Below are 27,338 nucleotides of genomic sequence, written 5' to 3'. Positions count from 1 at the left end.
TTAGTTAATTTAATGAAGCAATAAACTTTACAAAATCTGAACTTTTATTTTTATGAGTTTGTTTTAATTAGCTAGGTGACTAAAATCATATGTGTTTATGAGTAAACACAAATAGCACCAGATGGTAGAGATCAAATTGTTAGGTAATGGAATTTTATTAGCAAATAATGCATTTTTGTTTTGTCTTTTTTTAAAGGTTTACCCTTGCTGCAGTGGATAATCGAGGCAGTCACACAGAGTCAAGCTTTGTCTCTGTACGCACATCTTGCCCAGTGGTGGATGACAGTCGTGCAGAAGGTATCTCTGCGGCTTTTGAAGCCAAAAACTTTCATATTTGTTTGAGCATTAATTTCCGACATTCTTCAGTAATTTATTTTCCAAATAACTTTTTACCTGAACATCCTAGTTGTTCTCATGATGTTCCTCCTAATTTATACTCCATCAAGAATGTGCAATGTTCACTTCTGTTCTGCATATTTTTTCTTTAAAAGTGTTAGACCGTGCCAGAAGTTTTGAGCATTTCTATTACATACTGATGGATCATAAACAGGTTATAAGAAGAGCTTTGAAGTGCATAGAGAAGTTCAAAGCAGAATCAAGCCATAAAACAAATAGAGCAAACAGGTTATTAAAAACTGTATTTAAATATGAGCTTATGAAAAGTTTAAGATCACAATCTGTGTCTAAAACTGGATTTTTTGATATTTTCTGTCAGGAATTCACACTCACATGACCTCATGGCAAAGGCAATAAGTTTTCTCTCTGTAAATGTGGCAGCTTTCATTGAGCTGCACAAGCATCGACTGATGGCAACCCACACCAAGGTTGGGTACAGTCTGTCCATTGTAGACCTCTCAAAAAAAAATACATGTGCTTTGCAGGTAACATCAAATTAAAACCCTTACAAATACTGCAGTCTAATAACCACAAGTTGTCATCTGTGGGAGAAGTTAATAACAGCAATGACATCAAGTAATCCAACTCAATTTCAATTTTGAGTTGAAATCCTCAAAAGTATTGAATGTGTTGCAGTTTTGAGCAGGACTTCATCAAGCTTTTTAAGAGATTTATGCCGTTAACGTTTCTTGGTAGTAATTTATTTTTTTCTTTGCTGACTTTAAAGGGTAGAACATTTTTTTCCACAGTTGAAAGGTGTTACAAAAAGTTTACTTTGATCACACAAACAGCAAAAATATTTCAAATATAGCAAATTTTGATTGGTTGTTAGCTGACAACCATCATTTTAATACTACCTATTAATTGATTATTCACTGTTCTTATTCCTTTCTACCTCTCTAACTCTTTTCCATCATAACAGAAATAGCCGACAGGGTGTACAACTTATACAATGGCTACACCAGTGGAAAGGAACAGCAGATGGCCTACAATATGCTGATGGAGATTGCCCCTCCGCTGCTTTATAGAGTCCAGCACCACTACAATTCCCACTATGAGAAGTTTGGGGACTTTGTGTGGCGGAGTGAGGATGAGCTGGGCCCCAGGTGAGAAGACAGTGAGCTTTAAAAACTTTTGCTTTTTGAAATTATTCTAAAACTACCTAAAGAGTTGATGGGGAACATTTTGTATCCTGTTCAGAAGTAAACAAATAAACTTGTTTTTCCCAATCTGCTGGTACTTAGGTCATCTTTTCGTCATATCTGATGACTTTGTGTTGTTTGTCAGTTATCATCACTCTGAGGCTTCTTACATAAGAGGCGCTGCCTCCTGAACCAGCTGTCGGATCCAGATCATTCACCCGTCTACCCTCCTTATAAAATCCCAAAACAAAAGGAATAATAAAAAAAAACATAATTCCAGCATTGCTTCTCCAGAAAGGGGAGCGAGCCAGGTCACCATTAAAAATCTAGGACTGCAGTCACTCCACACATCACCATGGCAATACCAAAACAGCATTTGACAGCCAAGCCAAACAGCAAATGTGATACTCGACTAACACTAACTTGACTTCCACGCCATTTCCTCTTCTTTCCTATAAAATAGTTAATTTATAACCATAATATACCACCCTAACGTCCCTTCACCCGTGACCTTCTTGACAGGGACACCCTCATTGGTTGTTTGAACAGACAGTGAAATGTTACGACACCATGAGAACAAAGAGAGGCTCAGTGACTGAAAAAAAACTTTGTGGAATGAAGTATAAACAATGAGTTTAGAGGGAAAAAAATGTTTAAAACAAAAACATTTATGCATGCGAGTCTGAGAAAGGAGTTGCTCCAGGACTCATGATAGCAATACAAAATCTTAGGTTACAGCCCAATGTTTTGGTTTGTCCACCCCCACTGCCTGGAAGCGCTCTTTTCCAGCTATAAATAATATAATAATTGAGGAATAACTTTGGTCTGTAGGAAGTTTATGCTTCTCTCTGATTGGTGACGGGGGTGGGAGACACAAGTTGGCCATTGGGACCTAGAATGTGGACTTGTTGAATGGTATGCATTTTGTATGTGTGTGGGCAAAGAGGGTAGAATTGGGGAAATGGGGGTTGGGAGAGGGGGTTGCTTTTGGGTGAGTGACTGTGGATTATTTACTGCCTTAAGTTGGCAGGGTTTAGGCTCCTTGCAGTAATTTACAAGAAGGCTCCTTTGGTGGTGCATTTTAAAAGGTAAAAGAATGGCCAAGAAGAACGTAAGCACCGTCAGCACTCCTGCAGCAATCCCAGGAGCCCCCCCACATATGTCCACTGTTGTTCCAACTTACTGCCCATTTAGTGATTTGCACATGCTCTTATACATGGTAACAGTATTTCTTTGCTGTATTTTTGACAAACACCTTCTACTTCCTCATCATTAATCCTAATTTCACATATGTTTTAGCCAGAAATTAGACTGCCCTCAAGTAAGATGAGTAACAGAAACATCCTTTCTTCAGTTTTTAGTCCTAATTTAATAGTAATTTTGTTTCTTATCAACAACAAATGCATATATTCTGTCTGTAGGGCTTGTAATTCCAGGCTTCCCTGGATAATGAGCTTGGAATTCTGTTACTTCAGACATAAGAATTCAAGGGAAATGAAAAATGCCCCCCACACACATGCACACATTTCAAATAAGTGAAAAGGATGTCTGTACTGCTTGCTTAACTGAAGACAGATGTTGATGTTCAGCAGACGCTGCTTTTCAAAATAATTGTATTTTTGGCCTTTCCCTTGTGTGTCTAGTAGTTTTTGATATCCATATGAGCTTAAAAAGCCTTGAAGAAGGTACATCATTTGTGTCTAGTGGTTTTGTATGTGTTTAATTCTGCTGATCTCTAAGCTCTTGAACTGTGACCCAGATACATTCTTCGTCGTTTTACACAGAGCAATTTTGCATTAAAGTTCAGGTTTTGAGCCAAACTGGCTGTCGATTCAGAATGACAGAAGGCGGGATGTCAGTCTTCTGTAAATTATACTAGCATTCTTGATCATAATAGGCCCTACAACGTTTCTAAATCTGGTACTCCATTGTTTTATTCTTTAGAAGTGAAACTACTCATTTATGTTTATGCCGACTTGTGATTTGAGTATTACTGTAATTCATAAATATTTGCTAAATGTATGAATTTATTTGAATAAATAATCATGTTATTGTTGGCTGAAACTGAGGCAATCATTAAATTCGACTACAAGCAACAATAACTGGATAGACACGGCAAAATGGTTAAAAAATAAATATTAATAGAATGATAAAAATCGGGAAATGTATTATGTTCTGGCCTGGCTTTAAGATTATAGTAAAAGGTACTACAGCATTAAATAAATAACAACACTACATTGTAGTGGCAGTGTGTGTGAGTTTTTAGCCGAGATTAACCCAAACTGTGTAACAATGTGGTAATATAATTTTATTTAAACCACTGAAGTTAATTTTACTGCTTCAGTTCTGGACCATGCAGTTACCGTCAAGGAACATTTTTTGTTTGTAACTCATGATGTTTATCTTAAAAAATAAATGTATCATGGAGTGAAGATCTACCAGCCCATTATCACAGAACTAAATTCAGGAGAGTATGGGACTAGAGAACAACATATTAATAACAAACAAACAAATCAAGTAATAAGAACATATTCAATAACTATAAGTCTTGATTTTTTGTGCCTATTTGAGTTAGACTTTGGTACTTTTTCTCTTTCTTTTTTATTCTCTTTTTAACTATAGACATTGCTCAGTTGTGTCTACATAACATGAAAATTGAACAATTGTTTGTTCTTCAAAGATAATTTTTCTGCTTCTTTTTTCCTAATGTTTTTGTAGGAAAGCAAACCTGATACTTCGTAGGGTGGAAACGATCAGCCTCTACTGTCGATCCCTCCTTCGCAGTACCCACATCCAAAGTCGCACAGACACAATGGCATATATCTACTGCAGGAGCGAAGAGGGTGGACTTCCCAGCATGTGGCATGGTTCCTTACATGAAAGACGTGCTCTGTGCATGGAAAAGCTCATTTCTTTACAGCGCAACACTTACAGTAACACCAAACTCCGGTGAGAGACAAATGGAGAGATGAGCACACATCATCTTTTTCTGCAAAATGACATCATTGATTATTGAACCTCATTGGTACGCTCTGCAGCAAGTGTCTCTCACATGACTGGTGCAGTTTAAAAAACCAGGAGAGCCTTCGACGAATCCTCAGAAATCACAGAACATCTTGTTAAAGCTACACAAAAACATATTTTTGTGTGGCATACTTTTATCAGAAGACAGAAGATATGGAAGAGTTACTGGAGTGGACATGCTTTTCAGCTACAGAATCCCAGTGATTGTGCACATTAGTAAGGAAATGCAGTATAAGTCTGTAAAACTGATAGTCAATCAAAAGCATAAAAAAGAAAGACAAACAAAAAGAGTGGTTGGCTTCAATACCATGAATGTAATAATATGGTTGTTTTTGGTGCTTACCTTGGATACTACAAAAGAAAAAGGATATAATGATTCTGTAACTTATTTGCCTTTGCTACTTTCATTAAAAAAGAGAAGTGGAATTATGTGAAAGTCATGTAAAAATAATTTATTTTTGAATTCCCAATTAGTTAAGAAAAAAATATTTTCATCAAGGTTTTAAAATCATTAGGCGAGTAATGAGTTGATGATGTTAAACTTTATTAGCTTTTTTAGGGTTACAGTTGAAAATCCTGAAGACTGGTGACATTATGCAAAGATGGTTTATCAGTAGAATATAAACAAGGCACTCTTGAATTGTTCTTAAGCTTTAATTTCCTAGCTACACTACATACATAGTTTTGTCATTTTTCACTTTCATCTTTACTGTTCTTAATAACAAACTACATTTCGTATAGTTTTTAAGGGGAAGGGACGTCCTTATCAAGATTCTTTGGTACAGATAGTCACAAAAATTAGGTAAGTACTCATACATCATGCAGTATCATTTAAATATAGACATTTGTTTTCTGCACATTAATACAACAAATCTATTAAACATGTATTACATAATTAAAGCATAAGAAGTTTGAAGTGCTTGTAATAACCAACTATCCTCTTTCTGGTAGCCACTGCTCCCTCAGTGCTGTGCCTCTAAGGCGAGTCCTAACCAAGGCCACAAACTAAGGCTTGAGTACAAAATGTCCTGTGCTTCAAATTGTCTGTCACCTTTTAAAATCTGTTGTGTTAAAATCTAATGTGGACACCCACCTGCTTCACATCTCCGTGATTGCTTGCATATATGCTCTTTAGTATGACATCCACAAAATGAATCACATCCCTTTATTGATCCATGTGGAATCTATCTGGTGTGTCATGAATCTAGGCAGTGACCTCGGACACATCTCAGAACTCCAAATATCTGTAGCAAAGCTAAGGGCAGGGACATAAGATAACTGCCCTGAAGGTATCAGGAAACTTTTACAGTACTGCTGCATCAGCTATCTGGTGTCTAGAAGTAAGGATGTACTATGGCTTTAGCAGCTTTAAAGGATGAAAAAAAAATAAAAAAATTCCATGATTGCAATGGTCTTGTCATCCTAAAGGATAAAGTCAAGTCATAAAGTTCTCTCCTTGGCTTTTTGTTGTCCCTTGGAATTTTATCTCTCCTCTTTAAAGTTTCCTCTAAAATCTGTTGCTTTATTTTACTAAGATTAAGAGTTAGCTAGATGAACTTTCGCTAAGTAGGTCTTACAGCATCACCACAAGAATAAAGTAGAGGTTGAACTGTTTTATTTTATTGTTGTTTAAAAATGTTCCCAAAACAAGGACATGCCAGTGCAATTACTTGGAATCAATCTATTTCATGCCTCCATGTCGAGAATATCGCCCCTTTCGACCAGCACCTCTACTGGGTGGGGTTATCATATAGTGGGTAGTCCCAAAATCTGAAAGTATTGTAATGTGGTTTGTATGTAAAAAAACACAACGCAACAATGAAAACATGGAAGTTATGCTGAACATTCGGATCAGTCTGTGGCTTTTTGTCTGTCATAAAAAAAAGAAGAGAGTTTGAAACAGCTGTGGGTGGTGAGACAAAGCACTGTGGTAAAGTACAAGAGAGTGTGAGACGCAATCATGTTAAGCAAACAGTGACTCCACCCGCATGCCAGTCAGTGACCAACAGTCTTCTTATGTTACATTTTTGTTTTTGTTTTTTTCAACCCGACCTGGCATGTTTGGAACCCCAGTGAAGTAGGTTGATACACTGAGTAGATGCCAGTGGAAAAGGTCCACTTATTCTACCCTACTACCACTTTGTACATGTACAAAAATGACCAAAACTGCCAGGTTGTGAAATAGCAAAAAGGGGAAAAACTTTCATAGCTCAATACTTTTATGGTTGAAGTAAAATCTTGACAGCAAAGCGACAACATTTAACAGAAGTGCAATCAAGCAATGTGGTCATTTTTTCCAAAATGCCATGACTGACCCTAAGCTAATTTTTGGGATTAGGTTGAGATATTCCTCAACCTGGGATACTTAATAGATTTAAGTACTTAATAGGAAGCTTGAATGGCCCTGTGCTAAAAGGATGCATAAAGTCAGTGATTGTTATAATTGACATTGGTTGCATCTTTTTCTCATTTAGTCCAATGACATCTCTTTAAAGCCATGAATATTCCTTTAATGTGAGCAACACATTTTACAAAATCCTTATTTAATTGTAGGAATTGTGATAACTATTATATTGTACATTTTCAATTGTAAATATTTAAATATAACTGTGTCATCATGTGGCTCTGTCTTTTTTTCTGAACAATGTGGAGTATTAAACATGTATAGTAAAATCAGACTTTTGTTATTTCACTGATAAAGCATTTTACTTTAAAACACTGGTCATAACTGAGTGGTTGTTGAACAAGCCAATGCGATTATCATAAGAGGTTAAAAAATATTTTTATTAGGAAACAATACATTCTGCCATTTAGTTCTTCCAGTTTATTTAAGCCTTTGATTTAAAAATATATATACATATGTATATTTGTGCGTTATTTTTCATCTAATTTCCAAAATATTCCTTTGTGATAAAATATCTCACAATTTAAGTTTACACAATTTGTTATTGTCTTTATTCTCACATTTTTAAATAGTAAATAATAATAATATATTAATAACATAATACTGAATGTGCTGCTCTTTTCCCTCTGCAGTTCTTGTGTTTGCATTATTTTCTACTAATGGGACTTGCTAAACAGCACACAAAAAATACCAGATAAGTAGTTTTAAATTCAAGAAACTCCTATCAGAATATATGTTCCACAGTTTTTCAGTGAACATTGTAATACAAATTTTAATTTGAATCCATCCATTCATTATCTTACATGCGAGGGGTGCTGCTGCATATCTCCAGCTGTTTCTTTTACTTTTACACCTCGCTTAAAAATCAAATTTTAGGTTTTGAAAAACATCAATTGACTAACACATAAGTTTACTTAAAAAAATTTCCTGCAGTATATTAACCACAGTGTTGCCAGACTAGAGCATCAAGAACCAAGGTGTGGCCGTGGCACCAACAGGAATAAGAACAATTTAGAAACATCGACTTTCTAGGTATGTTTCTTTACATTCTAAACATAAATTATTGAATGGGCATAGCACCGCTAGTGTAGTCATATCAAGAAAGGAAAGACAGCAGCTACAAACTGGCTAATAGTAATAGAATTGACAGTTGTTAATCCAGATGGCAGTGGGAAAACAGGATTGATGTAATGGAAACTGTAAAGTCTTTCTGTGGTGATCATGTCAGGACTACTTTCAAGCCTATTGCAATGATCTCATTTGTGTGTTTGTCAGAAAGTAAAATGTTTGCTTACTTTGTTCATAGAAGGTGATTTAGGTTTGTTGTTTCAGTGTCTTTCACAGTATAATTTTTTCACTTAGCTTGCAGAATGGGCTGGTTTGTCTGACCAACATTGTTCTTCCTTATTCAGATGAAAGGTGAAGTGCTGTGTCTTGCTGCAACCTATAAGTTTGCTGCTATGTATTTGTAAAGTGAGGAAAATATTCAGTCTTATCACTTAATAGTTTAATTATTGAAATGAAATGTATAACAAACCCTTTGGATTTATTATTTTATTTTTCAAATAAGGGGATTTTTTTATTTTTGATCTTTTTGATCAACTTTACTATAAAAATTAATTAAAATACATATAACTGTTCATACAATTTAGTTTAAACAGTCCTTTAAAAAGAATAATATCATTTTAAAGTCTGGAAATAGATCCAGACACAGAAAATAAGTGTATTTCTGTGTCATTCATGATATACATTTACTACATATTGCACCAAGGGATGAAGGTTGGAAAAATGCGTGTTCTAAACCATGATGACAAGAATTTTCTTTTTGCTGCCACCACTTAAATTTTGAGTGTCTGAACAATGTGCCCTATACACAATGTATCAGTCCCCCAGGTGGTCAGATAATAATTTTCTAAGTTACTCAGATGACAGGGCAGGATCTGCTGCACTTTCTTTCAGTTGAAGCATGCAGCATACTGAGGTGAGTGAATTTTCGTCTCTATAGTGGAAAGGGTTCTCAGTTCACAGAAATCCTTGACATGTCAAAATCTGAGATAGTTAAAAATCCCTTTACATATACGATGCTAAAAAGTGTTTGCCTCCTTCCTAGCTTTCTTTTTTTTTGCATGTCTGTCACATTTAAGTGTTTCAGAATGTCAAAGCAATGTAAATAACAAAGACAATACAAGTACACACAAAATGCAGCTTTTAAATTAATGTGTTTAATATTAAGGGAGTAAAAAATCAAAATCTACTTGGTCCTTTATGAAAATTTAGATGTAGATGTCAGTCTGAATAATTTCTAGCATCATGGACATGGAAAAAAGAGAAAAATACCTTATCTAGTTTTTGAGTTTGACTATATGTGCAACTATAATAGATAGCTTTTGTTGTTAATATTTGTTTCAGAGAAAAAGACAGACTGAGAGATAGGGAGAGAAAGAAAAATCAAGAGAAATGGAGGGAGAGAGAATGAGAGAAAGAGACAGTTTATGGATCCCTGTGCTCCTATTCATACAATCAATAGGCGTGAAGGAAATAAATACTCGTTACTTTTTGGTTGCCGATGAAGGGAAAAAGTGGGATGTTCTCTTACTGCTATTAAAGAGTAGATGGAGCAGACTTATTTTTTGGAAATTCTTGTGACATATTCAGGGTCATAGCTAGATCAGGAGCTGCCAAAGTTTCCTAAAATTTGAAAATATCTCATAATTAACAACTGATGCTCATTTAGACTATAAAACTTTTTCTTGTTGGAGCCCAGATTATCCTTGGAGAACTACCATCATCATCAGCCCATCGCCACAAAATGTCTGTGGATCTCTGTAAATGGACTGTAGTGCACACAACAGGTCCAAGTCTATTGGATGCATAAGTGACATAATATAAACACCCATAACATAGTGTTTGGTGAATGGATATAGACATTTGAACTTTTTCGTTATTTTCTTTTATAATAGTAGGAATTTACTGCAATGTAAAAGCTACCGATTTTGTTTAAACTGGATGCATAGGCTCTCTTTACTGACTCAAACTTCACAACAGAGAAGCCCCCTTGGTGTTCAAGTTACTGAAATAAGATTATACAATTGTAGAGCAATAATTGGATCACAATTAATTAGCAAAATAAGGCACAGATGAAGATTGCTGTAAGCAAATGTAAAAAAGGTCTAATGTCGATTTCCTAAGTTTTAGCCAATTTGCTACATGATCTTGCTGGAAAAATATTTACATTTAGATGGAAAGGAGGGAAATCAGTCACTAAACTAACAGACATCCATCCCATACAAATTACTCTAATTTATATCATTAACTGAAGGTGGCTATGCCTCTCTGCATGTGAGCTGCTGGGAAGCATTTACTTTTTCCACCTCGCTCAACAAACTATTCCTTCAAGCTCAGATCCAGTTTCTTTTTCAGTCATGCAACATTAACTGCACTTTAAAAATCAGTAGCTTGATGTGCATTCTCACAAATTAGGCCATTAAGGTCACCGATGTGCCAGAAACAACCCTCACATTTTAATGCTTGTGTATCAATGCGGCATTATTGAACAAGTTCCTGTTTTTTTGTTATTACAACCACATCCGGACATATTTTCTTTTTAATTTTAAAAAACCTCAAAGTGAATTTGTAACACCTCATTTATGCCCAAAAAATGTGGGATACATGTGACCAATGCTAGATGAAGCTTAATTTAGCTACCTTCATATAAAAGTTTTTTGTTATCATTGAAACCTTTAAAATAGCCTGCAAAGTAGCAAAGGTTGGTGGAGTAGTCAAAAATCATACTCAAGTAAGACTTAGCAATAAAATAACATATTTTCGCTTAAGTAGAAGTGCAAAGACTTCTTGAGTAGAAGCTACACCTCTTTTAGCACTAGAAGTACTGAGCTTTTAATTTTCTTGGGAACTGGAGACCAGTGTACGTCATGGTGTTTTGTCACGTGTGGGGTTTAGAGCACAGCAATCATGGCAGAAAGGAATGACTTAGAAGTTGCCAAGTTTGGAAATAATAATGAAAAGGAAATAATGATTGAAGAGCTGCAACATTTAGTTTTCATTTCGATGTTAAGGGGGGGAAAAATAAAGCTTTGGTGAAATTATAATAAATATAATTGAATTTAGTATGTCATTCCCTACAATGCATTAAGCTTGCATCCATGTACCAGACTACCAACAGGTATATATTACAGCAAATATAGAAGCACAAAAACACAGAAAGAAACATGTTTCACTCACTGGTATCCATGAGGCATAAAAACTGCAAACCATAAACTGACAGTTTAGCCTTCAGGTAGGAGAAGACTGTAAAGGTCATTGACTAACTTTATTGAGTTTGCAAATCTTTAGCTGACGCAAAGGCTTACAAATAAGACTTTATAATGTGCATAATGAACGGGAGAAGAACAATAGCTGTTAGTAAGTGCCAATCATTCAAAATAAGAAAGATGCCTTAGTGCCCAAAAAGTATGGGTTTTATTGAAGTGATCAGTTTTGACAAACTCCTGGAACCCAAAGATGACTGTTCTGAATATTATTTTTTTATTATTTTTTTAATTGACAACAAATAAATAATATCGGACTCAACAGATAAATTCATGGCTTATACATCTGACAACAGTGCTTACACTAGGTCATTATCAACAACTAAATGCTGACAGCAAGTGGTGTGATAAAGCATCACTACTTTTTTTGTTTACTTTTTTCATTGCAGGTGATACTTTGACACTACATTTCATGGATCATTTTTTATGTTATATTTATGATAAAAATCAATCCAAGACCTATTCTGAAACAGTTAGTACATGTTTTTGAATACAATCATAAGATAATATCAATATTTACATCTTAAAATATATTTGTTGAGCAGTTGGGTATGAAACATTACAGTAATATCACTAGATATCCACGTAATATGCAAGTACATTTTTTTTTGTATTTTTGTTCTATGGAAAAAAACAAACTATACTTCAACATTTTTTTTATTCACTGAAGGATAAGGAAACAGATAATGGGACCAATTTATAACCAAAGGCATGTGAGAAATACTTAATGTGTTACAGCACAAAAAAAAAAAGTTTTGGGAAACACCATAACCCTTCATTTTAAAGATTAGAGCAAAAACATTAGGGCTTTACTCACTCCAGTTCTTCTCTGCTTTTTTTGATGAACTACACAGAAACATTTGACATCTGTAGACAAGAAAAACAAACGGTGTTTCATTTAAACCACAGGAGCAAATATTGGTGGTGAACATGGAGGAATCAAAGCTTGTCAAACAAGAACACTGGTAGAGTTTCCTATGGTGTGATAAGCATAGACCGTAGGTGGGAAGAAATGTGTCCCTTCATCTTGACTTCAATTGGCTCTGTAAACTGGGCAAACATCCCCTCTCATTTTCACAGGGCCAGCTTGACCCTGGCTGCCCCACAAAGGCATACCTGACAGTGACAGATGAGGCTGTGTGTCGAGTTAGAGGGAATATGGAGGTAAGTGAGGTGGAGGGAGTCCCATCGTGGGATGGCTGCCATTCTCTGGAGAAACTCTGACTCACTTGCCTTAGCATGTTGCCAGTCAGGCTGGCCGCTCTTTGCCCAGGGGCAGCCTCTGTGAGTACACACTTTCACACCTGGACAAACACCTCCAAAGGCCAGGAAAAGCAGCCCACCCTTAAATACCTCTCTTTCCCTCTCTCTCCTTCACTGGCTTACTTCTTCTACATTTGCCCCATTTAAGAACGCTCACTGCTGGATGTCACCTCTAGTTTGTTTTTCCTTAATTGCTAGTCCTATTTCCTTCTGCCTTCAGCTGGAAGTAGATTGTTTACAATAAATAATAATGCCTATGCTTAATAGGCAATGATAATGATTGTAAATTCGGTTCTCTCTTAGACACACACATTTTTTTAATAGAAAAACAAACATAAACACAATTCTAGCTTTAAATGAGAAAAAGATAACATTTGAAAGCAGTATCCATCTACACATAATGATCATTGAGAGAAGTTATTTCATGGTTGAGGGGCAAACTTGTTTATGTCTGATCAGTGCCTATCAGCAACAATCACAATCAACAGAACTGTGACGATGGAGATAAAAATGACTCATAACATATAATGTGCTGGTTCATATCGAAACAAAGTAAAAAATAATTTAAATGGAACTTAAATATAACTTAAAAAAGTATACCACTCTCAATAAATAGTTGCACTATTTACACCATTGTTATGAGATTCAAAATGTCACTAAAATACTAAAACTATAGAAGCAGCAAACATTACAGGCATGAGGTACAGCAAAGGGATCATGTGATAACTACAGTAGAGAGATGATGTCCTCTATTCTGATGCACAAATGTATACTTCCACCCATGACTGTCTTTGTTAGCTATGGCTTATGTGTAACTTCTCCAATCTTAAGAAGGTTTTTTTTCAACTTGATGTAGTGACATTCTGATGCCTTCTGTGGCAATTACAATCAGCTGTTTTGGTTGCTAGATATTGACATAATATGATATCATTATTACATAATTATGATATAATTATGCAGAAGAGACCTCTGATTATGCTAGAATAAGTTTATACCTATTTACATAGTTTGAGACTGATTCATTTAAACAGTTGGAATGGCTTATCTATGACCTCGGTAGCAGATATTGAACCACAGCACTGCATGTGGAGTGACTCCAGGTGAGACACTTACCACTGGTAGGAATTATATGTGAGGCAGCAGAATCTAGAATACAAACAAAACATCTCAAATACATACAATTACCAGTAATATATAGTTTTCATATAAAGTTTATAAATGTAATCATTGAAGATCCTGTAGCCTTCAGTGTCCTCACAAAGTTTCATGTTTTGCAAAAGTTACAAAGTCTTTCCAGAGTCCTTTTTGTTGGGGGCTTCTTCCTTTTTTATCTTCTCCATTTTTTCGCTTTTCCTCTGAGACCTAAGATGTTATGCAAACACCAAGGCAACACACAAGACATAGCATTTGCAGTCTAGTTCAATTTTAAACAACCCATAATACATGTCTTGAAAAAGCATTGATGCCGGTCTAATTGTTTCAAATGATTTGTAAATTGATATATGCCTCAATGTGGGATTACCACTCTACTTCATTAATACCATCCAATGCAAATACCATGTTGATGTCGCAGAGAAGCATAGCAATATGTCATCTGCATAATGTAGCATAACAATCAAGTAGAAACAAGAGTGGAAGAAAAGCAAAAAGCAACACAATGAGTCAAATTGCTAAACACTATGCAGTTTCTTAGATCACCATTCTGTTGATAGCAGCTTCTACAGAATTATGAAACATATACATTGTTTTTCTAACTAGAAAGTGCAGTAATTGAGGTCATTGGTACGAACACTGATTAAATATAGCATGTTCCATTAAATGCAAAACAGTAAATCAAATCAATTGTTTAATAATTATGTCATTCGATCATTTTTGGATTTTCTTTTTTATATTATATGGAAAATAAAATCTGCACATGTTCTTTGCATGTTCTCATATTCTCTTAGGTCTCCACAAACATTGGCTGTGAAATGACATGTAGGATTGTGTTTACACGAATGATCTTGAATGCCATCGCAGCCAAATATGAGTCAGAGAGAGAAAATGGGTAAAGTGAAATAATTATTCATCATGGTAATTGTCACTGTAATTGTTGCAAAATAGTTGATGCAAAGTTTAGACCAAGATGCCAAGCAGACAACACTTTCACATGTTGCATGAAACTGATCAGTTTGTACGTGTCCGGAAAGAGGAGTAACAAAATAGAACTCTATCATAGCAGCTATATTGTTTAACAAAGTTACTTTATGGGAACACACAACACAGAAAAATGCTATTTAGAAGTGCACTTTGTACTGAAGAGGAAGCAGAATGAGCAAACAACCGAAACTAGACCCAGCAGGTTATCTGTGGCTGGAAATGCTGTGTTGACATATACATCCAAATGTCATTTTATTAATGTATAACTCTGCTAACTACCCAGTGAAAGGAGAGAGTCTGTGAAAGTTAATTCCATTCCCCATGGAATGCTGGCTTGTTGGATGGGGGCATTGGGTGGTATTAGGGCTAGGGTTACTGAGATATAGTCTAGCCAACCCTTCATCCCTGTACTTTTGTGTGAATGTGGTGTGCAGAACTGAGATCAAGAAAGCCACAAGCCTTTGATAAGCTTTAACTACATTCTGAGCAGGACTGGGATGCATTTACTTTCAGCTTTTGTTTTCAGTTTCAGATGGTTCTTGAGGTAACAAAGGTTTTATCTATCTCCATAAGGGAGGAGTTCAGACTGAAACTAAAATCACCCCAAACCCTAAGTGAGGTTACCGACAACATTCTTTAAGTCATAATCAAGGTATAGAGTTATTTCCAGGGGCAGCTGCATAAGAAGAGGGGTGCCAAGTGAGGTTCTGGATTTTCTTCAGTTGTTAGTGCATTTCATATGTGATGCTGTCAACAGGTTTTCTTCCTAAATACGAAATGACAAAGTTGTGTAAGAACATGCAGGAATGAATGAATGCTATTAGGAGAAGCTGTAAGCAGCAAGGAAGACAAAGCTGTCTAAGCCTACTATTTATTATGGATTCAAAGAAGCAAAAGCCACACTACATTTTCAATGTGATTTTTTTCTATAAACAGCTATTGACCTAGACTGTTTTTTTCTATAGTTGACTGTTTTGAGTTTTTGTGCATTGCAATTTGCCTTTTTTGTGTCAGATATGTGGCTTAAAACAATATGGCTGTCTTATATAATACCCATATCCACCGACATTCCATAAAAAAAGCATACATTACTAAGAAGGGCACAGAGGTAAGTAATATCTGACTAGTTTAAAAGCAGAAGTGATTAAAACAACCTCTGGAAGAAGGCAGGGGATTGCACCTTGAGGAGGTGCTGAGGATTCAAGGTGTATGAGGATTTCTCAACAGGAATCTCTGGTCAACATTTTTATCTGCAAAACACAGAGCCAGCATTGACACAATCCCAAACTTGCATGTTTTGATAAACCTTTGGTTCAATCATGTGATTGTAGAGTGAGGTAACTAAAACCAATACTAAAGCCAGCACAAAACTCACCAAAAGGCATGCTACCTAGACTTAGTTACACTTTTGTTTATTTTGGGTGAGTTATCGAAAACGTCTCTGTCAGGTTTTTTAATACTACATATCTTTAAGGATGGTATTGCACAGGTTACTTTCCTTTTTGCAGAGAAACAATATTTTCAGTGGAGTCCCATGAGTCTTGTCCTCTTTCTGTATCTTCCTTTCATATGAAGATGGAAGCTGGTTGCGTTTGCAGTACAGATGGAGAGGTATGCCTTCATTAGCAGCATGTGCAGGAAACTGTGGGCCAAGATGAGGATGATGAAGATTGGGTTGGCCATTCTGGATGTGTTGTGGTAGGGGAAGGGTCCCGGAACAATGAATGAAGATCCCTGCTCAGCTTGGTCATCCTAGGGAATGGTCGCGCTCATGTTTTCTGTTCTCTGCAGCATTTGGATCCCGACAGGAGCACTCGTTGCGTATGTCACAGGATATGGGGAATGGAATTACCTAAGTAAAAGAGAAAAATAATATTTCATTCTTGTAGTAGTGAAAAACGCACATTTATATTTTATCACACATTAATCACAAATTGCAAGGTGGATTGGGGATTTTTTGTGAAAAATGTGGCATGCAGTTTTACTCAACTGCCTTTCTACTTCTAAACACAAATTAAATCCAGTGCACCCAATCACATTGTGGTGGCAGCATTATGGTGTAGGGTTGCTTTTCCTCATCAGGAAAAGGGAGGCTGGACACAGTTGATGTGAACATGGATGGAGTCTAATACACAGGACAATCTAGCAAAAGACTTGAACCTGCATTGGAAGTTCACCTTCTACTCAGATAATGATCCCAAACATACAGATGCACACAAACACTGTGAACAATTCCATAAAGGACTTTTTAGATTCTTATTTACGAAACAAAAAATAAATAATAATCATGCATCATTCTCTTTCCTCTTATTCTTTCAAATTATGCCTACTTAGCGTTGGTCTGTTGCAAAGAATCCTATTGGAAATATTGAAGCTGCAACACAGTCTCAAACACAACAGTAAACATGTGCTAGCCAGAAGAAATGTGGGGGAAGAAATGTGGCATGTGACATGTCATGCAACAGAAAAACGACTTAACCCCAAAAAACTGCAGCTCCAGAGCTTGGAAGCTTCTAGTTTCTAGTTTTGTTGCTATAGAGGATCTCTTCAGTTACAGTCTCGTGAAATCACAGCATTTTATCTTTTCATGTATTTCAATTTTCTCTGATAGTTTTTCTGTCAACATGACCTCCTGCCAGTGAAAGCAGAGCACTGTGATCAGTGGTTGTTGCCCCTGGCTTTGACGTAGCTGGATAACGTTGGCAATGCGTCACCAGCACCAGCTGCTGCTGCCTTGTCTGCTCGCTCACCTCTCGAGGGGTTGGCTTCAGCTGTTTGGGTACACAAAATGTGTCCCCCTTCTCCAGGCCAAACAGGAAACACGTGTTGTCCAAGTCATGTAAAGTAGGCAGCAGACCAAGGACATGTTTGTATTTGTGTCTTGGTGGCTTATATTCCAAGTGAGCCTGCAGTCAGAATCACTTGATCTTATTAGGCTGTATTATTGCTCCTTTTTGGAATATAAGTCCCAGCAAACATTGCAAGTTTAACAAAAACACTATCCAGCTGAAGACGGTTTTTAGTTCAATGCAGTATGTGTAAATTGTCTATATAGAAGGACCTCCAAGCAGTGACGTGCAGTCTTATAAATATGTTTTACAAATAAGGAAAATAGCAGGTAGTTTTGCGCATGCCAACTGCTATCTCTTATTTTGCAAACAGTGGTGGTTTCTGATATGGGCAATATGGGCAACCGCCCAGGGTGGCATCTTAATGGTGGGTGTATTGAGACCCTTCTAATTGTTTCTCTTCCCCACACTCCCACTTTGATACTTAACCAGAGCATCTGAATGTCAATGGTGATTATAACCCCTCTGTGAAGTTGTAGATAAGGGGTATTTCTCATGTACTTCACATTAACACATATTTAGGAATCATTGGATGCAAACAAAGGTTGTTTTATAAGTTCAAACATAAAAAAATGAAGCCCATTTTGTGAAACTTTATATTTACTTACATCTAAGAAAGATATGCTTCTTATGAACAGCCCCAGTTTTTGTTACTTTTCTATAGATTGTGTATAATTGTCAAACAATTATAGATGAATTAATTACAAAACAGATTAAACTGCCTTCCACTTGCACCATTTCAAGTATTCACTATGTTGAATTGAATGGGTTTTTTTTTAATCATTGGAGAAAGAGTGTCTGCATAATGTAGCATGAGGTTTAGTTATGTCACCACATCACTGTAAGTCATGATGATAGAGCATTTGTTACTTAGAGCAATGTCTTCATATGCTACTGAAATGATAAACAGATACTTGATAGTGTGAAACAGTTCTAAGTGTCCACCACTGTTCCTAAAAAAGAGAATACAACCTGTCTGAAAATGAAAAAAATGTCAAATATGGTGATAAACATACCACTCAAAAAAACCAGCTGAGCAGTTTGTGTGAACAGGACAATATAGATGTCAGATTTATGGAATGAGATGGAGCTTGTCCCAGATGACTAGTGATACAGACTCTCCTTGCAAATAGGGTATAAAATAACTTGTTTGTATGGGGGAGGAGTCTGTAATGCAAGGGCCAGGTGGGCTGGACCCAGACTCCTTGGAGAAAATGATGTCGACATGGGACGACTTTACAAGCTAAAGGCCGGACACACTTCAGAAACAGCTGTCAACTGCATGAGCATCGTTTCCTCTGAGGCATTTTGAAGCCAAGAACACAGAGTTCCTGATTCTCACCTGACTCTTTCAGAGTTTTATTACAACATCTTTGTTTTATACTTATACCTTGTTTCTTTTAAATTCTCTTCCTATCTTTGTTTTATTACTCCCTTCCCTCGCAGCACTGCTTCCCACTACATAATCCAAGCCTCTTGCGCAGTTTCTGCTTATCCAAGGCCAGTTATGCTTATATTTCTATGCAGAAAATGATGGTGGGTGGCAGATTTGACATGCTTTCCATTGACCTTGACCTCTAGGGTGACAGGGCCAGGTGCCACATCTGGCCTTGACTAAGGCTTCTCTCAGGGTGGCTGGGAAACTGGGCTGACTAGTTTTGTAATACTGGGGGCCATCCTCATGCTCAGGGTCCCAGAGTTAGAGGAGGGCTGGGAGAGGGCCATGAGGTGAGAGCAAGGCAAGGACAACACTAGGCCCACTGAAGTTGCAAATCTTATCAGAGCCTTATTCTTCTATTTCAGCAACAAGTAAAACACGGCATTCCTCTCTTCTATGTGTAAATTATGTAGTAACCTATATAATACTGGATTTATTTTCAAATTACTATATTCATATGTGATTAGAAGAAAGTAGTGGTTGCAAGCAACTGAAATTAGCTAATTCCTTCACAAACATGGTCTATTTTTGATCAAAATGGTTTATGTGTATATTTTTATGATATCCATAGTTCTCATTCCACATACAATACACGTAAAATGCATTTATAGAAAGCAGCTCATTTCATTTACTATTTTTTTATGAACCCTACAGAGAGAAAATAAGAAGTAAAAGGTTTATAAAAGTTATTTGATGTGTAGTGAGTAAGAATCTGGACCTTTTCTGTGACATATTTGATTCTGGCTATTAAAGTTTTGCCAATAACATTGGACTTGTTTTCCCATTTCCTTAGCTGTAAAGTATCAATTGGGTGGGTCTTTGCAATCAAATCCACATTTGGTGAAAAGCTGACGACTTGGTACCAATAAAGTTCTGAAATGCAATTACATGAGGCAATCTTGCTTAGCCCAACAAAAGTGATTGGACAAACAGGCTCCAAAAGAGGGCAATGGTTAAAGAATCTGGGGTTTATTGTAATAACAGTACTAAAATTAAAATCTTTTACATTGGTCCTCTGCACCTCCAAATGAGGACTTGTTAAAAGCCAGTGAAAACTAGAAGCCATGTGCTCACAGCAGTGAAGCAATGTGGATTTGGAAAGCATATGTAGTGGTTTTTAGCTCATAGTTATGTGTACATTTCATTTAAAACATGTTCAGCCAGGAAATAAATTACCTTGGGATGCTGAGAAATAAGGCACTGGTGACACTAACAAGTACTGCTAAAAAAGAAAAAAATGATGTGCACCATGTATGTGCATTTATCTCTGTATAACAACTCCAAAAGTGTAGTCTGCTAAGTTTGATAACACATTAAGACAGAGGTTAATGGCTAGCTGGGGATATCACAAACCATCATTTTAGAGACAGACATCCATGTCACACGCAAATAATGTACTGGGCATACTTGTGTCAAACTTAGATTTGCAAGCAGTTTTAGAAACCTTGGTGTGATCTGAGCACCTCCACAAGATCTTAACTTTGACAGAAAAACATATGCCCAGATTCACAAAAAATGTCTCAGAGAGGCCAAGTCTATTTGAGGGAAAAAAAAGTTTCCAAGCTATATGGGGGGCTACAAAAAGGGTCTTGCAAAGGGAACCCTCAGAGAGGCATACTCCAGACTCTTGCTTCCTTCCCCCCGCCTCTCCAAATGCAGCCAACAGCTTGCAACTATTAAGGGGAGATCCTGCGGTGACCTTACGTGCAGCCATTCCTTTCACCTTCAAAGATCCTGAAGTGGAACAATAGACAGCAAGTCATCCAGAACTACTTAATACACAAATCTTTACTAAAGCAAAACAAAAATTAAGACTTCTTTACTAGTCTGGGAAGCAACGTAAAATTTATGTGCAAAATTCCATTATGTACAGTCATGCTAAAAGAAGTACCCTTCACCTGTGAGCTGTTTCTATTAAATAATACACCTTTAGTGTACTTAGGTCCTAAAATTAGACAAAAACTATTTTCCTAACACATAGTGTGTTGAACAAAGTCAATATTTATATAACATTTTGAAACTTTGTGGGGAAAATAAGCAAAAGTGCTACTAATTAGATCAAATTGAGAAATAAACTTCTCACACTATTGTGTAAAAGACGTTTGATCCAAGGGTATTTAAAAACATAATACTGGAGAAAAATAATTATCTTACATCACAGTGCATGTAAGACTGTATCACACTCAATTTGTTCACCACATAAACTAGCCTGCCAAATATTTTTTGCTCATCTTGAAAAAATTCTGCTCCTTGACTCCTTAGCTCTTTCACATTATGTATGTAGAACATGAGCACCTCTGTTGCAGAATCAATGCAACTACAACTCAAATGTTAACTAATATAAACATTACTTAACACACGACCCCTGACAATTTCCTAAACTTCATTCAGGAAATAATAATTTGGCTCCTTGGGTTTATCTTTAAGGGGTTTACATGTCATTTGTAGGTGGTATATTGTACCTTATTATGGAAAAATAATGTATAAAAGGAGACGGTGACATAAAAAAAGTAACACATCCTATCAAGACACAGCAGGACTGTGAATGTCAACCAATGATCCCCAGTATACATGTTTTTATGACATTGGTCTCAAGAATTATTGGCAATGGTAGCAGAAGTTTATCCTGCAATCGGTGGGCTGACGGTTGCAAAATATATTTAAGATAAAAACAGATAAGAGAAAAGGATAAAATAATAAAGATGAAATAATAAAACATTTGTTCTTTTGGGACAACAGGAGGCTGGAAATGGTAAAGGACAGTGTGCTTGATAGATGCTTATGAGCTTTTTATAAACAATCTCTATTTACCTCTGTAAGTATGATTTCCTTTTATTAATTAATCTGAATTAATATATTTTTATATACGTTTTAAGTTCAACAGCAAAGAAAAACCTGAAATATGTCATCCTTGGTTTTTCGTACTGACAACATTAATATTCTTTTAAAATATTAAGGTCTTAGCTTTACAAACCTAACCCAGTTCAAGGTAGGTTGACAGCATTTCAGCACTTAATTTATGTCACTATCATTACTGTAGAATATAGACAGTTTCAATGTTTTCTTGTGGTGGAAGACATCGAGAAGTGATGCTATATGTACAACAAACTTATAAAGAAGGCAAACCTACAATGAGTCCAGCCCCATCAGTTAGCTCCACTATACCTACATTCCAGTCAAAAATAATTATCACTCCTTTGGTTAACAGCAAAGTAAATAAAATTACATCATTCTAACCCCGACCCAAACACAACAGTTTTTTCTAGTGTTTTAGCAAAGTCATATTCTACCCCTGACTTGCATTTATTCCAAAGCTGCATGTGTTTCTATGTACTGTCAAATTGTTAACCTCAAACACAGTATCCACCACAGAATCCATCATTGTTTAGGAAACATTGGATGCAATCTGAAAACAATTCTTACAATAAATGGCAGTCTCAGGCCTTCTACACATGTAGCCGGGTCTTTATGAAAAATCTCAGCCACATAAAAAAAAACAATATTGTATACACAGGACCGGTTTCAGAAAAGTTTTCATCCACATGAACCCATGTGTGGGTTCATCCACAGTACCCCCAGTGCATTTAGCACTTGCAGTACTATAGTGCCAAGCTAAAACCTATGTCAGTCAATAAGATTGCTTTAAAACAAGCAATCTTATTGCTTTCTGTATGGAAACAAACATGGTACTACAATTTTCTTTGTGTGGACAGATATATAGTTTTAAATAATAAAACTATATAGTGATATTAAATAGAGTTTTTAATAAATCTGTTTATTTTCCCAGATATAAGAGTGTTTAGGGTGTTTTTTTTTTAAAATACTTTAAAACTTTAAAATACTAGTTTATAAATGTACTGCACCATGGTAGATTAAATATCTGCTGTTGTAGCAACCTTCCAGATCTCTCAGGTCTTCTAGTTCTGATCTGCTCTGCATCCCCAGAACTAAAACCAAACATGGAGAAGCAGCATTCAGCTTCTATACACCACAAATCTGGAACAATTGTTGATTTTGGGGGGGGGGGGGGTATTATGTAAAGCACTTTGAACTGACTTGTTGCTGAAATGTGTAGTACACAAATAAACTTGATTGATTGATTTTGTGAAACAAAGTGTGTGAATGTTTGTAAGACAAGATTGCTTCCCACTTGTGTGAAATTAATATTATAAAATGAGGGTGAATAAAATCTCTTGTCTGAATCACTGTGTCCTTATTTTCCCTTTAACCGTAACACCTATGCTGACAGAGAAATATAGATGTAACAAGTTTTGGCAGAGGAACAGTAAAGATGCATGGAGGGAGTCACTGTTCTGCTGTCACAACATAATGGGGGCATGACATTGACCAAGATTCCCACAGAGACACCAGACTACTGCATAGCAACCAGGGGAAAGCTTATGTGTACCCCTTGTTTCTGAGTTAGATAGAGAGCATGTAAATGACTGAGAGAGGCAATTAGTGATGAAAAGACTGAATGACATAGAGAATGGATGAGCATTTGTGAGAGTGAGGTCTACTGGTTTAATCCCAAAACAACCTAAATTCATGAGTTCAATACCATGAGATATACCTTCTAAAGTTACAAGCTATCAAATCAATGTATAATATTAGTAGTTATAGACATTACACCGTGTTCCAAATTATTATGCAACTTGGATTTAAGTGTCATAAAGATAATATTTTTTGTTGTGCTATTAAATTTATTGATGATATTGTGTGTCAGGGCTCTTTGAATCACTATAATTAATTTCAGAGAGCTGGTTGATTAGTTTGTCTGGTGAGCTCAATTAAAGGAAATCTACTTAAGAAGGATGTTCCACATTATTAAGCAGGCCACAGGTTTTAAGCAATACGGGAAAGAGAAAGGATCTCTCTGCTGACAAAAATCATCAGATAGTGTAGTGCCATATGAAATATGAAAACATTAGATATTTAACGAAAACTGAAGCATTATCGTACTGTGAAGACATTTGTGGCTGATTCAGATCAAAGATGGGTTTGTACAGATAAAGGCACAATGAGGAAGATTTCTGTTAGACACATTCATCAGATTAAGAGAGCAGCTGTTAAAATGCCCTTACAAAGCAGCAAACAGTTATTTGAAGCTGCCGGTGCCTCTGGAACCTCAAGGTGGAGGATCCTCCAGAGGCTTGCGGTGCATGAACTATCCGGCCGCCCCTAACCAGAGCTCACAAGCAGAAACGGTCGCAGTGGGCCCAGCTGCACATGAAGATTAATTTTCAAACAGACTTGTTCACTGATGACTGCTGTGCGACCCTGGATGGTCCAGATGGACTCAGTAGTGGATTGGTGGTGGATGGCCACCACGTCCCAACACCGCTGTGGCGTCAGCAAGGAGGTGGTGGAGTCATTTTTTGGGTCGAAATCATGGGGAGAGAATCTTTGGTCGGCCCCTTTAGAGTCCCTGAAGGTGTGAAAATGACCTCAGCAAAGTATATGGACTTTCTGACTGATCACTTTCTTTCATGGTTCAAAACGAAAAGCCGTATCTTCAGTAGCAAAATCATCTTCATGCATGACAATGCACCATCTCATGCTGCAAGGAATACCACTGTGTCATTGGCTGCTATGGGCATAAAAGGGGAGAAACTCATGGTGTGGTCACCATCCTCCTCTGACCTCAACCCTGTTGAGAACCTTTGGAGTTTCCTCAAGCAGAAGATCTGAGGGTGGAATGCAGTTCATATCAAAACAGCAGCTCTGGGAAAGTATTCTGAGAGAAGGGGGAAGACGTGTGGCAAAGGTTGCCAGCCCGGGAATTGTACCTGCGACAGCCGCGTCGAGGACTAAGCCCTCCATATGTGGGTTGTGCTTAACTCCTGTGTTACCACAGCACCCCAAACTTCAAACATCTTTTGCTTAGAGATTCTCGGAGGTTCCAATTGTATGAATTGATTTGAAGTTTTATTTTTTGTCTTTCAAGATTTTGGAGAATATACAAAATGTTTACTTTTCACAACAGTAAAATAACTAAAATAAGTATTGTCTGTAAACTCTTACACAGTAGTAGAGATTTTTCTGTTGTTTTTTTTTGCAAATTATGTGATTCTATTTACGTCTTTCAGCATGCAGTTCAGTCATAAGTCTTTGAAGTTGAGGTGTTCCAGTATCTTCATTTCTTGTTCTCTAGTGATGGACAGAAGGAATGGGACCTGTTCTAAATAAAGCTCTGGTCTGTCATGATGAAGAAAGAGCTTAGGCAAAAAAGAGAATGTTTTTACTCTTTCTTTTACATTTTGTTGCTAACTTGTGGTTGCTAGATATGAGGTGTGATGAAAATAATAAGATTCTGGACATAAGCAAGGGAAATTAGCTTAATCTGTTGCATGGCAAAACCTTAAAGATAGAGTGAGAAGACTCATCACCCTATGAGATCCAGGAGTAGACTTTCTCCCTTTTCACATTGAAAGCTGTAAGCCAGGGTGGTTCAGGCATATGATCACAATTGCCCCTGGACAATTCCTTTGGAAGCGCGCCCCAATGGTAGGAAACTTTGAAGAAGAACATGAGCCCGCTGGAGGGACTGAATATCCCTCCTGGCCCGAGAATGTCTTGGGATGCCCAGAAATAACCATAGAGCATCAATTGCAAGAGGGATTTCTGGGCTTCAGTCCTAAATGTGTTACAACCACAACTAAATTTCAAATAAGCAGAAGATAATGAAATAATGGTTGGTAAAGACCCAAAAGGGTTGAGCAATACCAACATTAACAGTCTTAATTTGACAAGGCCTCCCAATGACTGATGGAGTAGGAGAAGCTGCATGCACAACAGCTGAAGAGACACCAAGCAGACAGAGCAGATCAAGGGAGGGCCAACAGAATTAAGTGTTCTAGACATTGGAGTCCAAACTTGAAGTTGTTTCCTGTAAGTCCCTGCTGAATGGCAGGAAATAACTGCACTACAGCTTTACAGCTTTTTCTTGTCTACTCTGCCTACCCTTATTCAGTTCAAATGACAAAGGCCTCGTGAGAAACTTATATTCTGATGCTGCTGTGAATCTGATTTAAAACCGAATCAGGTTATGTAATTAGTATAGACTATCACCAGCCCTCAACCAGTAGAGCAGCTGGATACCATAGTACACTGAATACCAGTAGTAGACAAACTTTCTTGGTCAAGCAGTGATATTGATCAAATAGTCCTTTATCCAGAGAAAGGAAGAATAGTTTCATTTCTTGACATATTCTTAATATAATCATATATATGACATACAAATAAACCAGTTGTTACCCACTGTCATTCAAGAATTATATATATATATATATATATATATATACATATATATATATAGGCACATCTTACTTTGTCACAGGAACAGTAAAGATAATTATTCAAAGAATAAGAAACTACACCTTTGTGTCATTTCCCAAGAACAAAACATTGAATTTGTTGTACGTGTTATTAACATTTTCTTTCATATCCAACTCTTTTTCCATTATCAGCACCTTGTTTGGCAAAAAATTATCAAATGGACACCAGCAAGAAAAAGCAGACTGGCTCTAAATAAAATTTGCCTTTAAATACAAATGTCCTGACACAAAGCAGGAGAAATGACTACATTAACAAACATCTAGACTTTCAGTTTTAACTCTAATAAAACCAACAAATAAACCTTCTGTTTCAAAACAAGTCCTTAGAAACAGTTCGGTAATTTGGAATAAAGTCATCGACTGTGGTTTGAACAACAATGCTGAGTTCCAACAAAGCAGGAAATACTGTGAGTTTTTGTCACCCAATAAGTTCATGAATCATCAGCTAAGAAAAGAGAATTTTTCAGTAATAAGTTACAGATTCATTTGACATAAAGTCTCTTTGTTTTTGTTTTGTTTGCTTGTAGAAGTTTTATTCAATTCCATCCTGTTGTCTGCCACACATGTGTTCTGTTTGGAGAAAATGAAAATCAGGTGTAATACCCAGTTTTGGTCCCACTGACTTGCTCACACAAGGTTGTTGAGGATAAACATTTCCTGTCAGTAATGAATCTTTTTAAATGATTAACTCAAAGTAAAGTAAACTGATAATAAATAAAAAAGCAAAACTGAAATATGTGCAATCAGAAAAACATTTTCAGATTTATTAGAGCTCTAATACAAATTCCCTTTGCTATTTCCCATTGAACTACACATATTTTGAAAGTAAACCTCAATTTAGCAACCGATTAAGAAGAAAAGCAAATTGTATCTAACATTTGGCTTTTTTGCTGTACAGATACCAATCACTCTTATCTGACTAATTCCTTAGTGTTTCCTTTTTGTTCCTCACCCATAATAAGCTTCACTTAACCCTTACTTCTGGCAGCTGATAAACCAAGTCATGATTGGTAATTTC

At 36.5% G+C, this 27,338-nt stretch overlaps 2 protein-coding genes across 3 annotated transcripts in view; one reads left to right on the top strand and one right to left on the bottom strand.

Moving 5' to 3' along the window:
• Nucleotides 1-7,254, top strand: part of astn2 (astrotactin 2) — a 262,503-nt gene extending 255,249 nt beyond the window's left edge. Inside the window, exons 21-23 of the mRNA XM_032569481.1 lie at nucleotides 197-297; nucleotides 1,319-1,502; nucleotides 4,257-7,254. Of these exons, the coding sequence (XP_032425372.1) occupies nucleotides 197-297; nucleotides 1,319-1,502; nucleotides 4,257-4,491 (520 nt within the window). The 3' untranslated portion in view covers nucleotides 4,492-7,254. The remainder of the gene's footprint in view (nucleotides 1-196; nucleotides 298-1,318; nucleotides 1,503-4,256) is intronic.
• Nucleotides 7,255-11,422: 4,168 nt separating this feature from the next.
• Nucleotides 11,423-27,338, bottom strand: part of pappaa (pregnancy-associated plasma protein A, pappalysin 1a) — a 97,409-nt gene continuing 81,493 nt past the window's right edge. For both annotated transcript variants that reach the window (XM_032570014.1, XM_032570015.1), the window contains exon 22: nucleotides 11,423-16,548. In XM_032570014.1, coding sequence (XP_032425905.1) covers nucleotides 16,444-16,548 — 105 coding nt within the window. In that variant the 3' untranslated portion in view covers nucleotides 11,423-16,443. The remainder of the gene's footprint in view (nucleotides 16,549-27,338) is intronic.

Source organism: Xiphophorus hellerii, chromosome 8, assembly GCF_003331165.1.
Source record: "Xiphophorus hellerii strain 12219 chromosome 8, Xiphophorus_hellerii-4.1, whole genome shotgun sequence".
Taxonomy (NCBI): Eukaryota; Metazoa; Chordata; class Actinopteri; order Cyprinodontiformes; family Poeciliidae; genus Xiphophorus; species Xiphophorus hellerii.
Note: the sequence above shows the minus strand (reverse complement) of the source record. Positions and strands in the feature narration are given on the sequence as shown.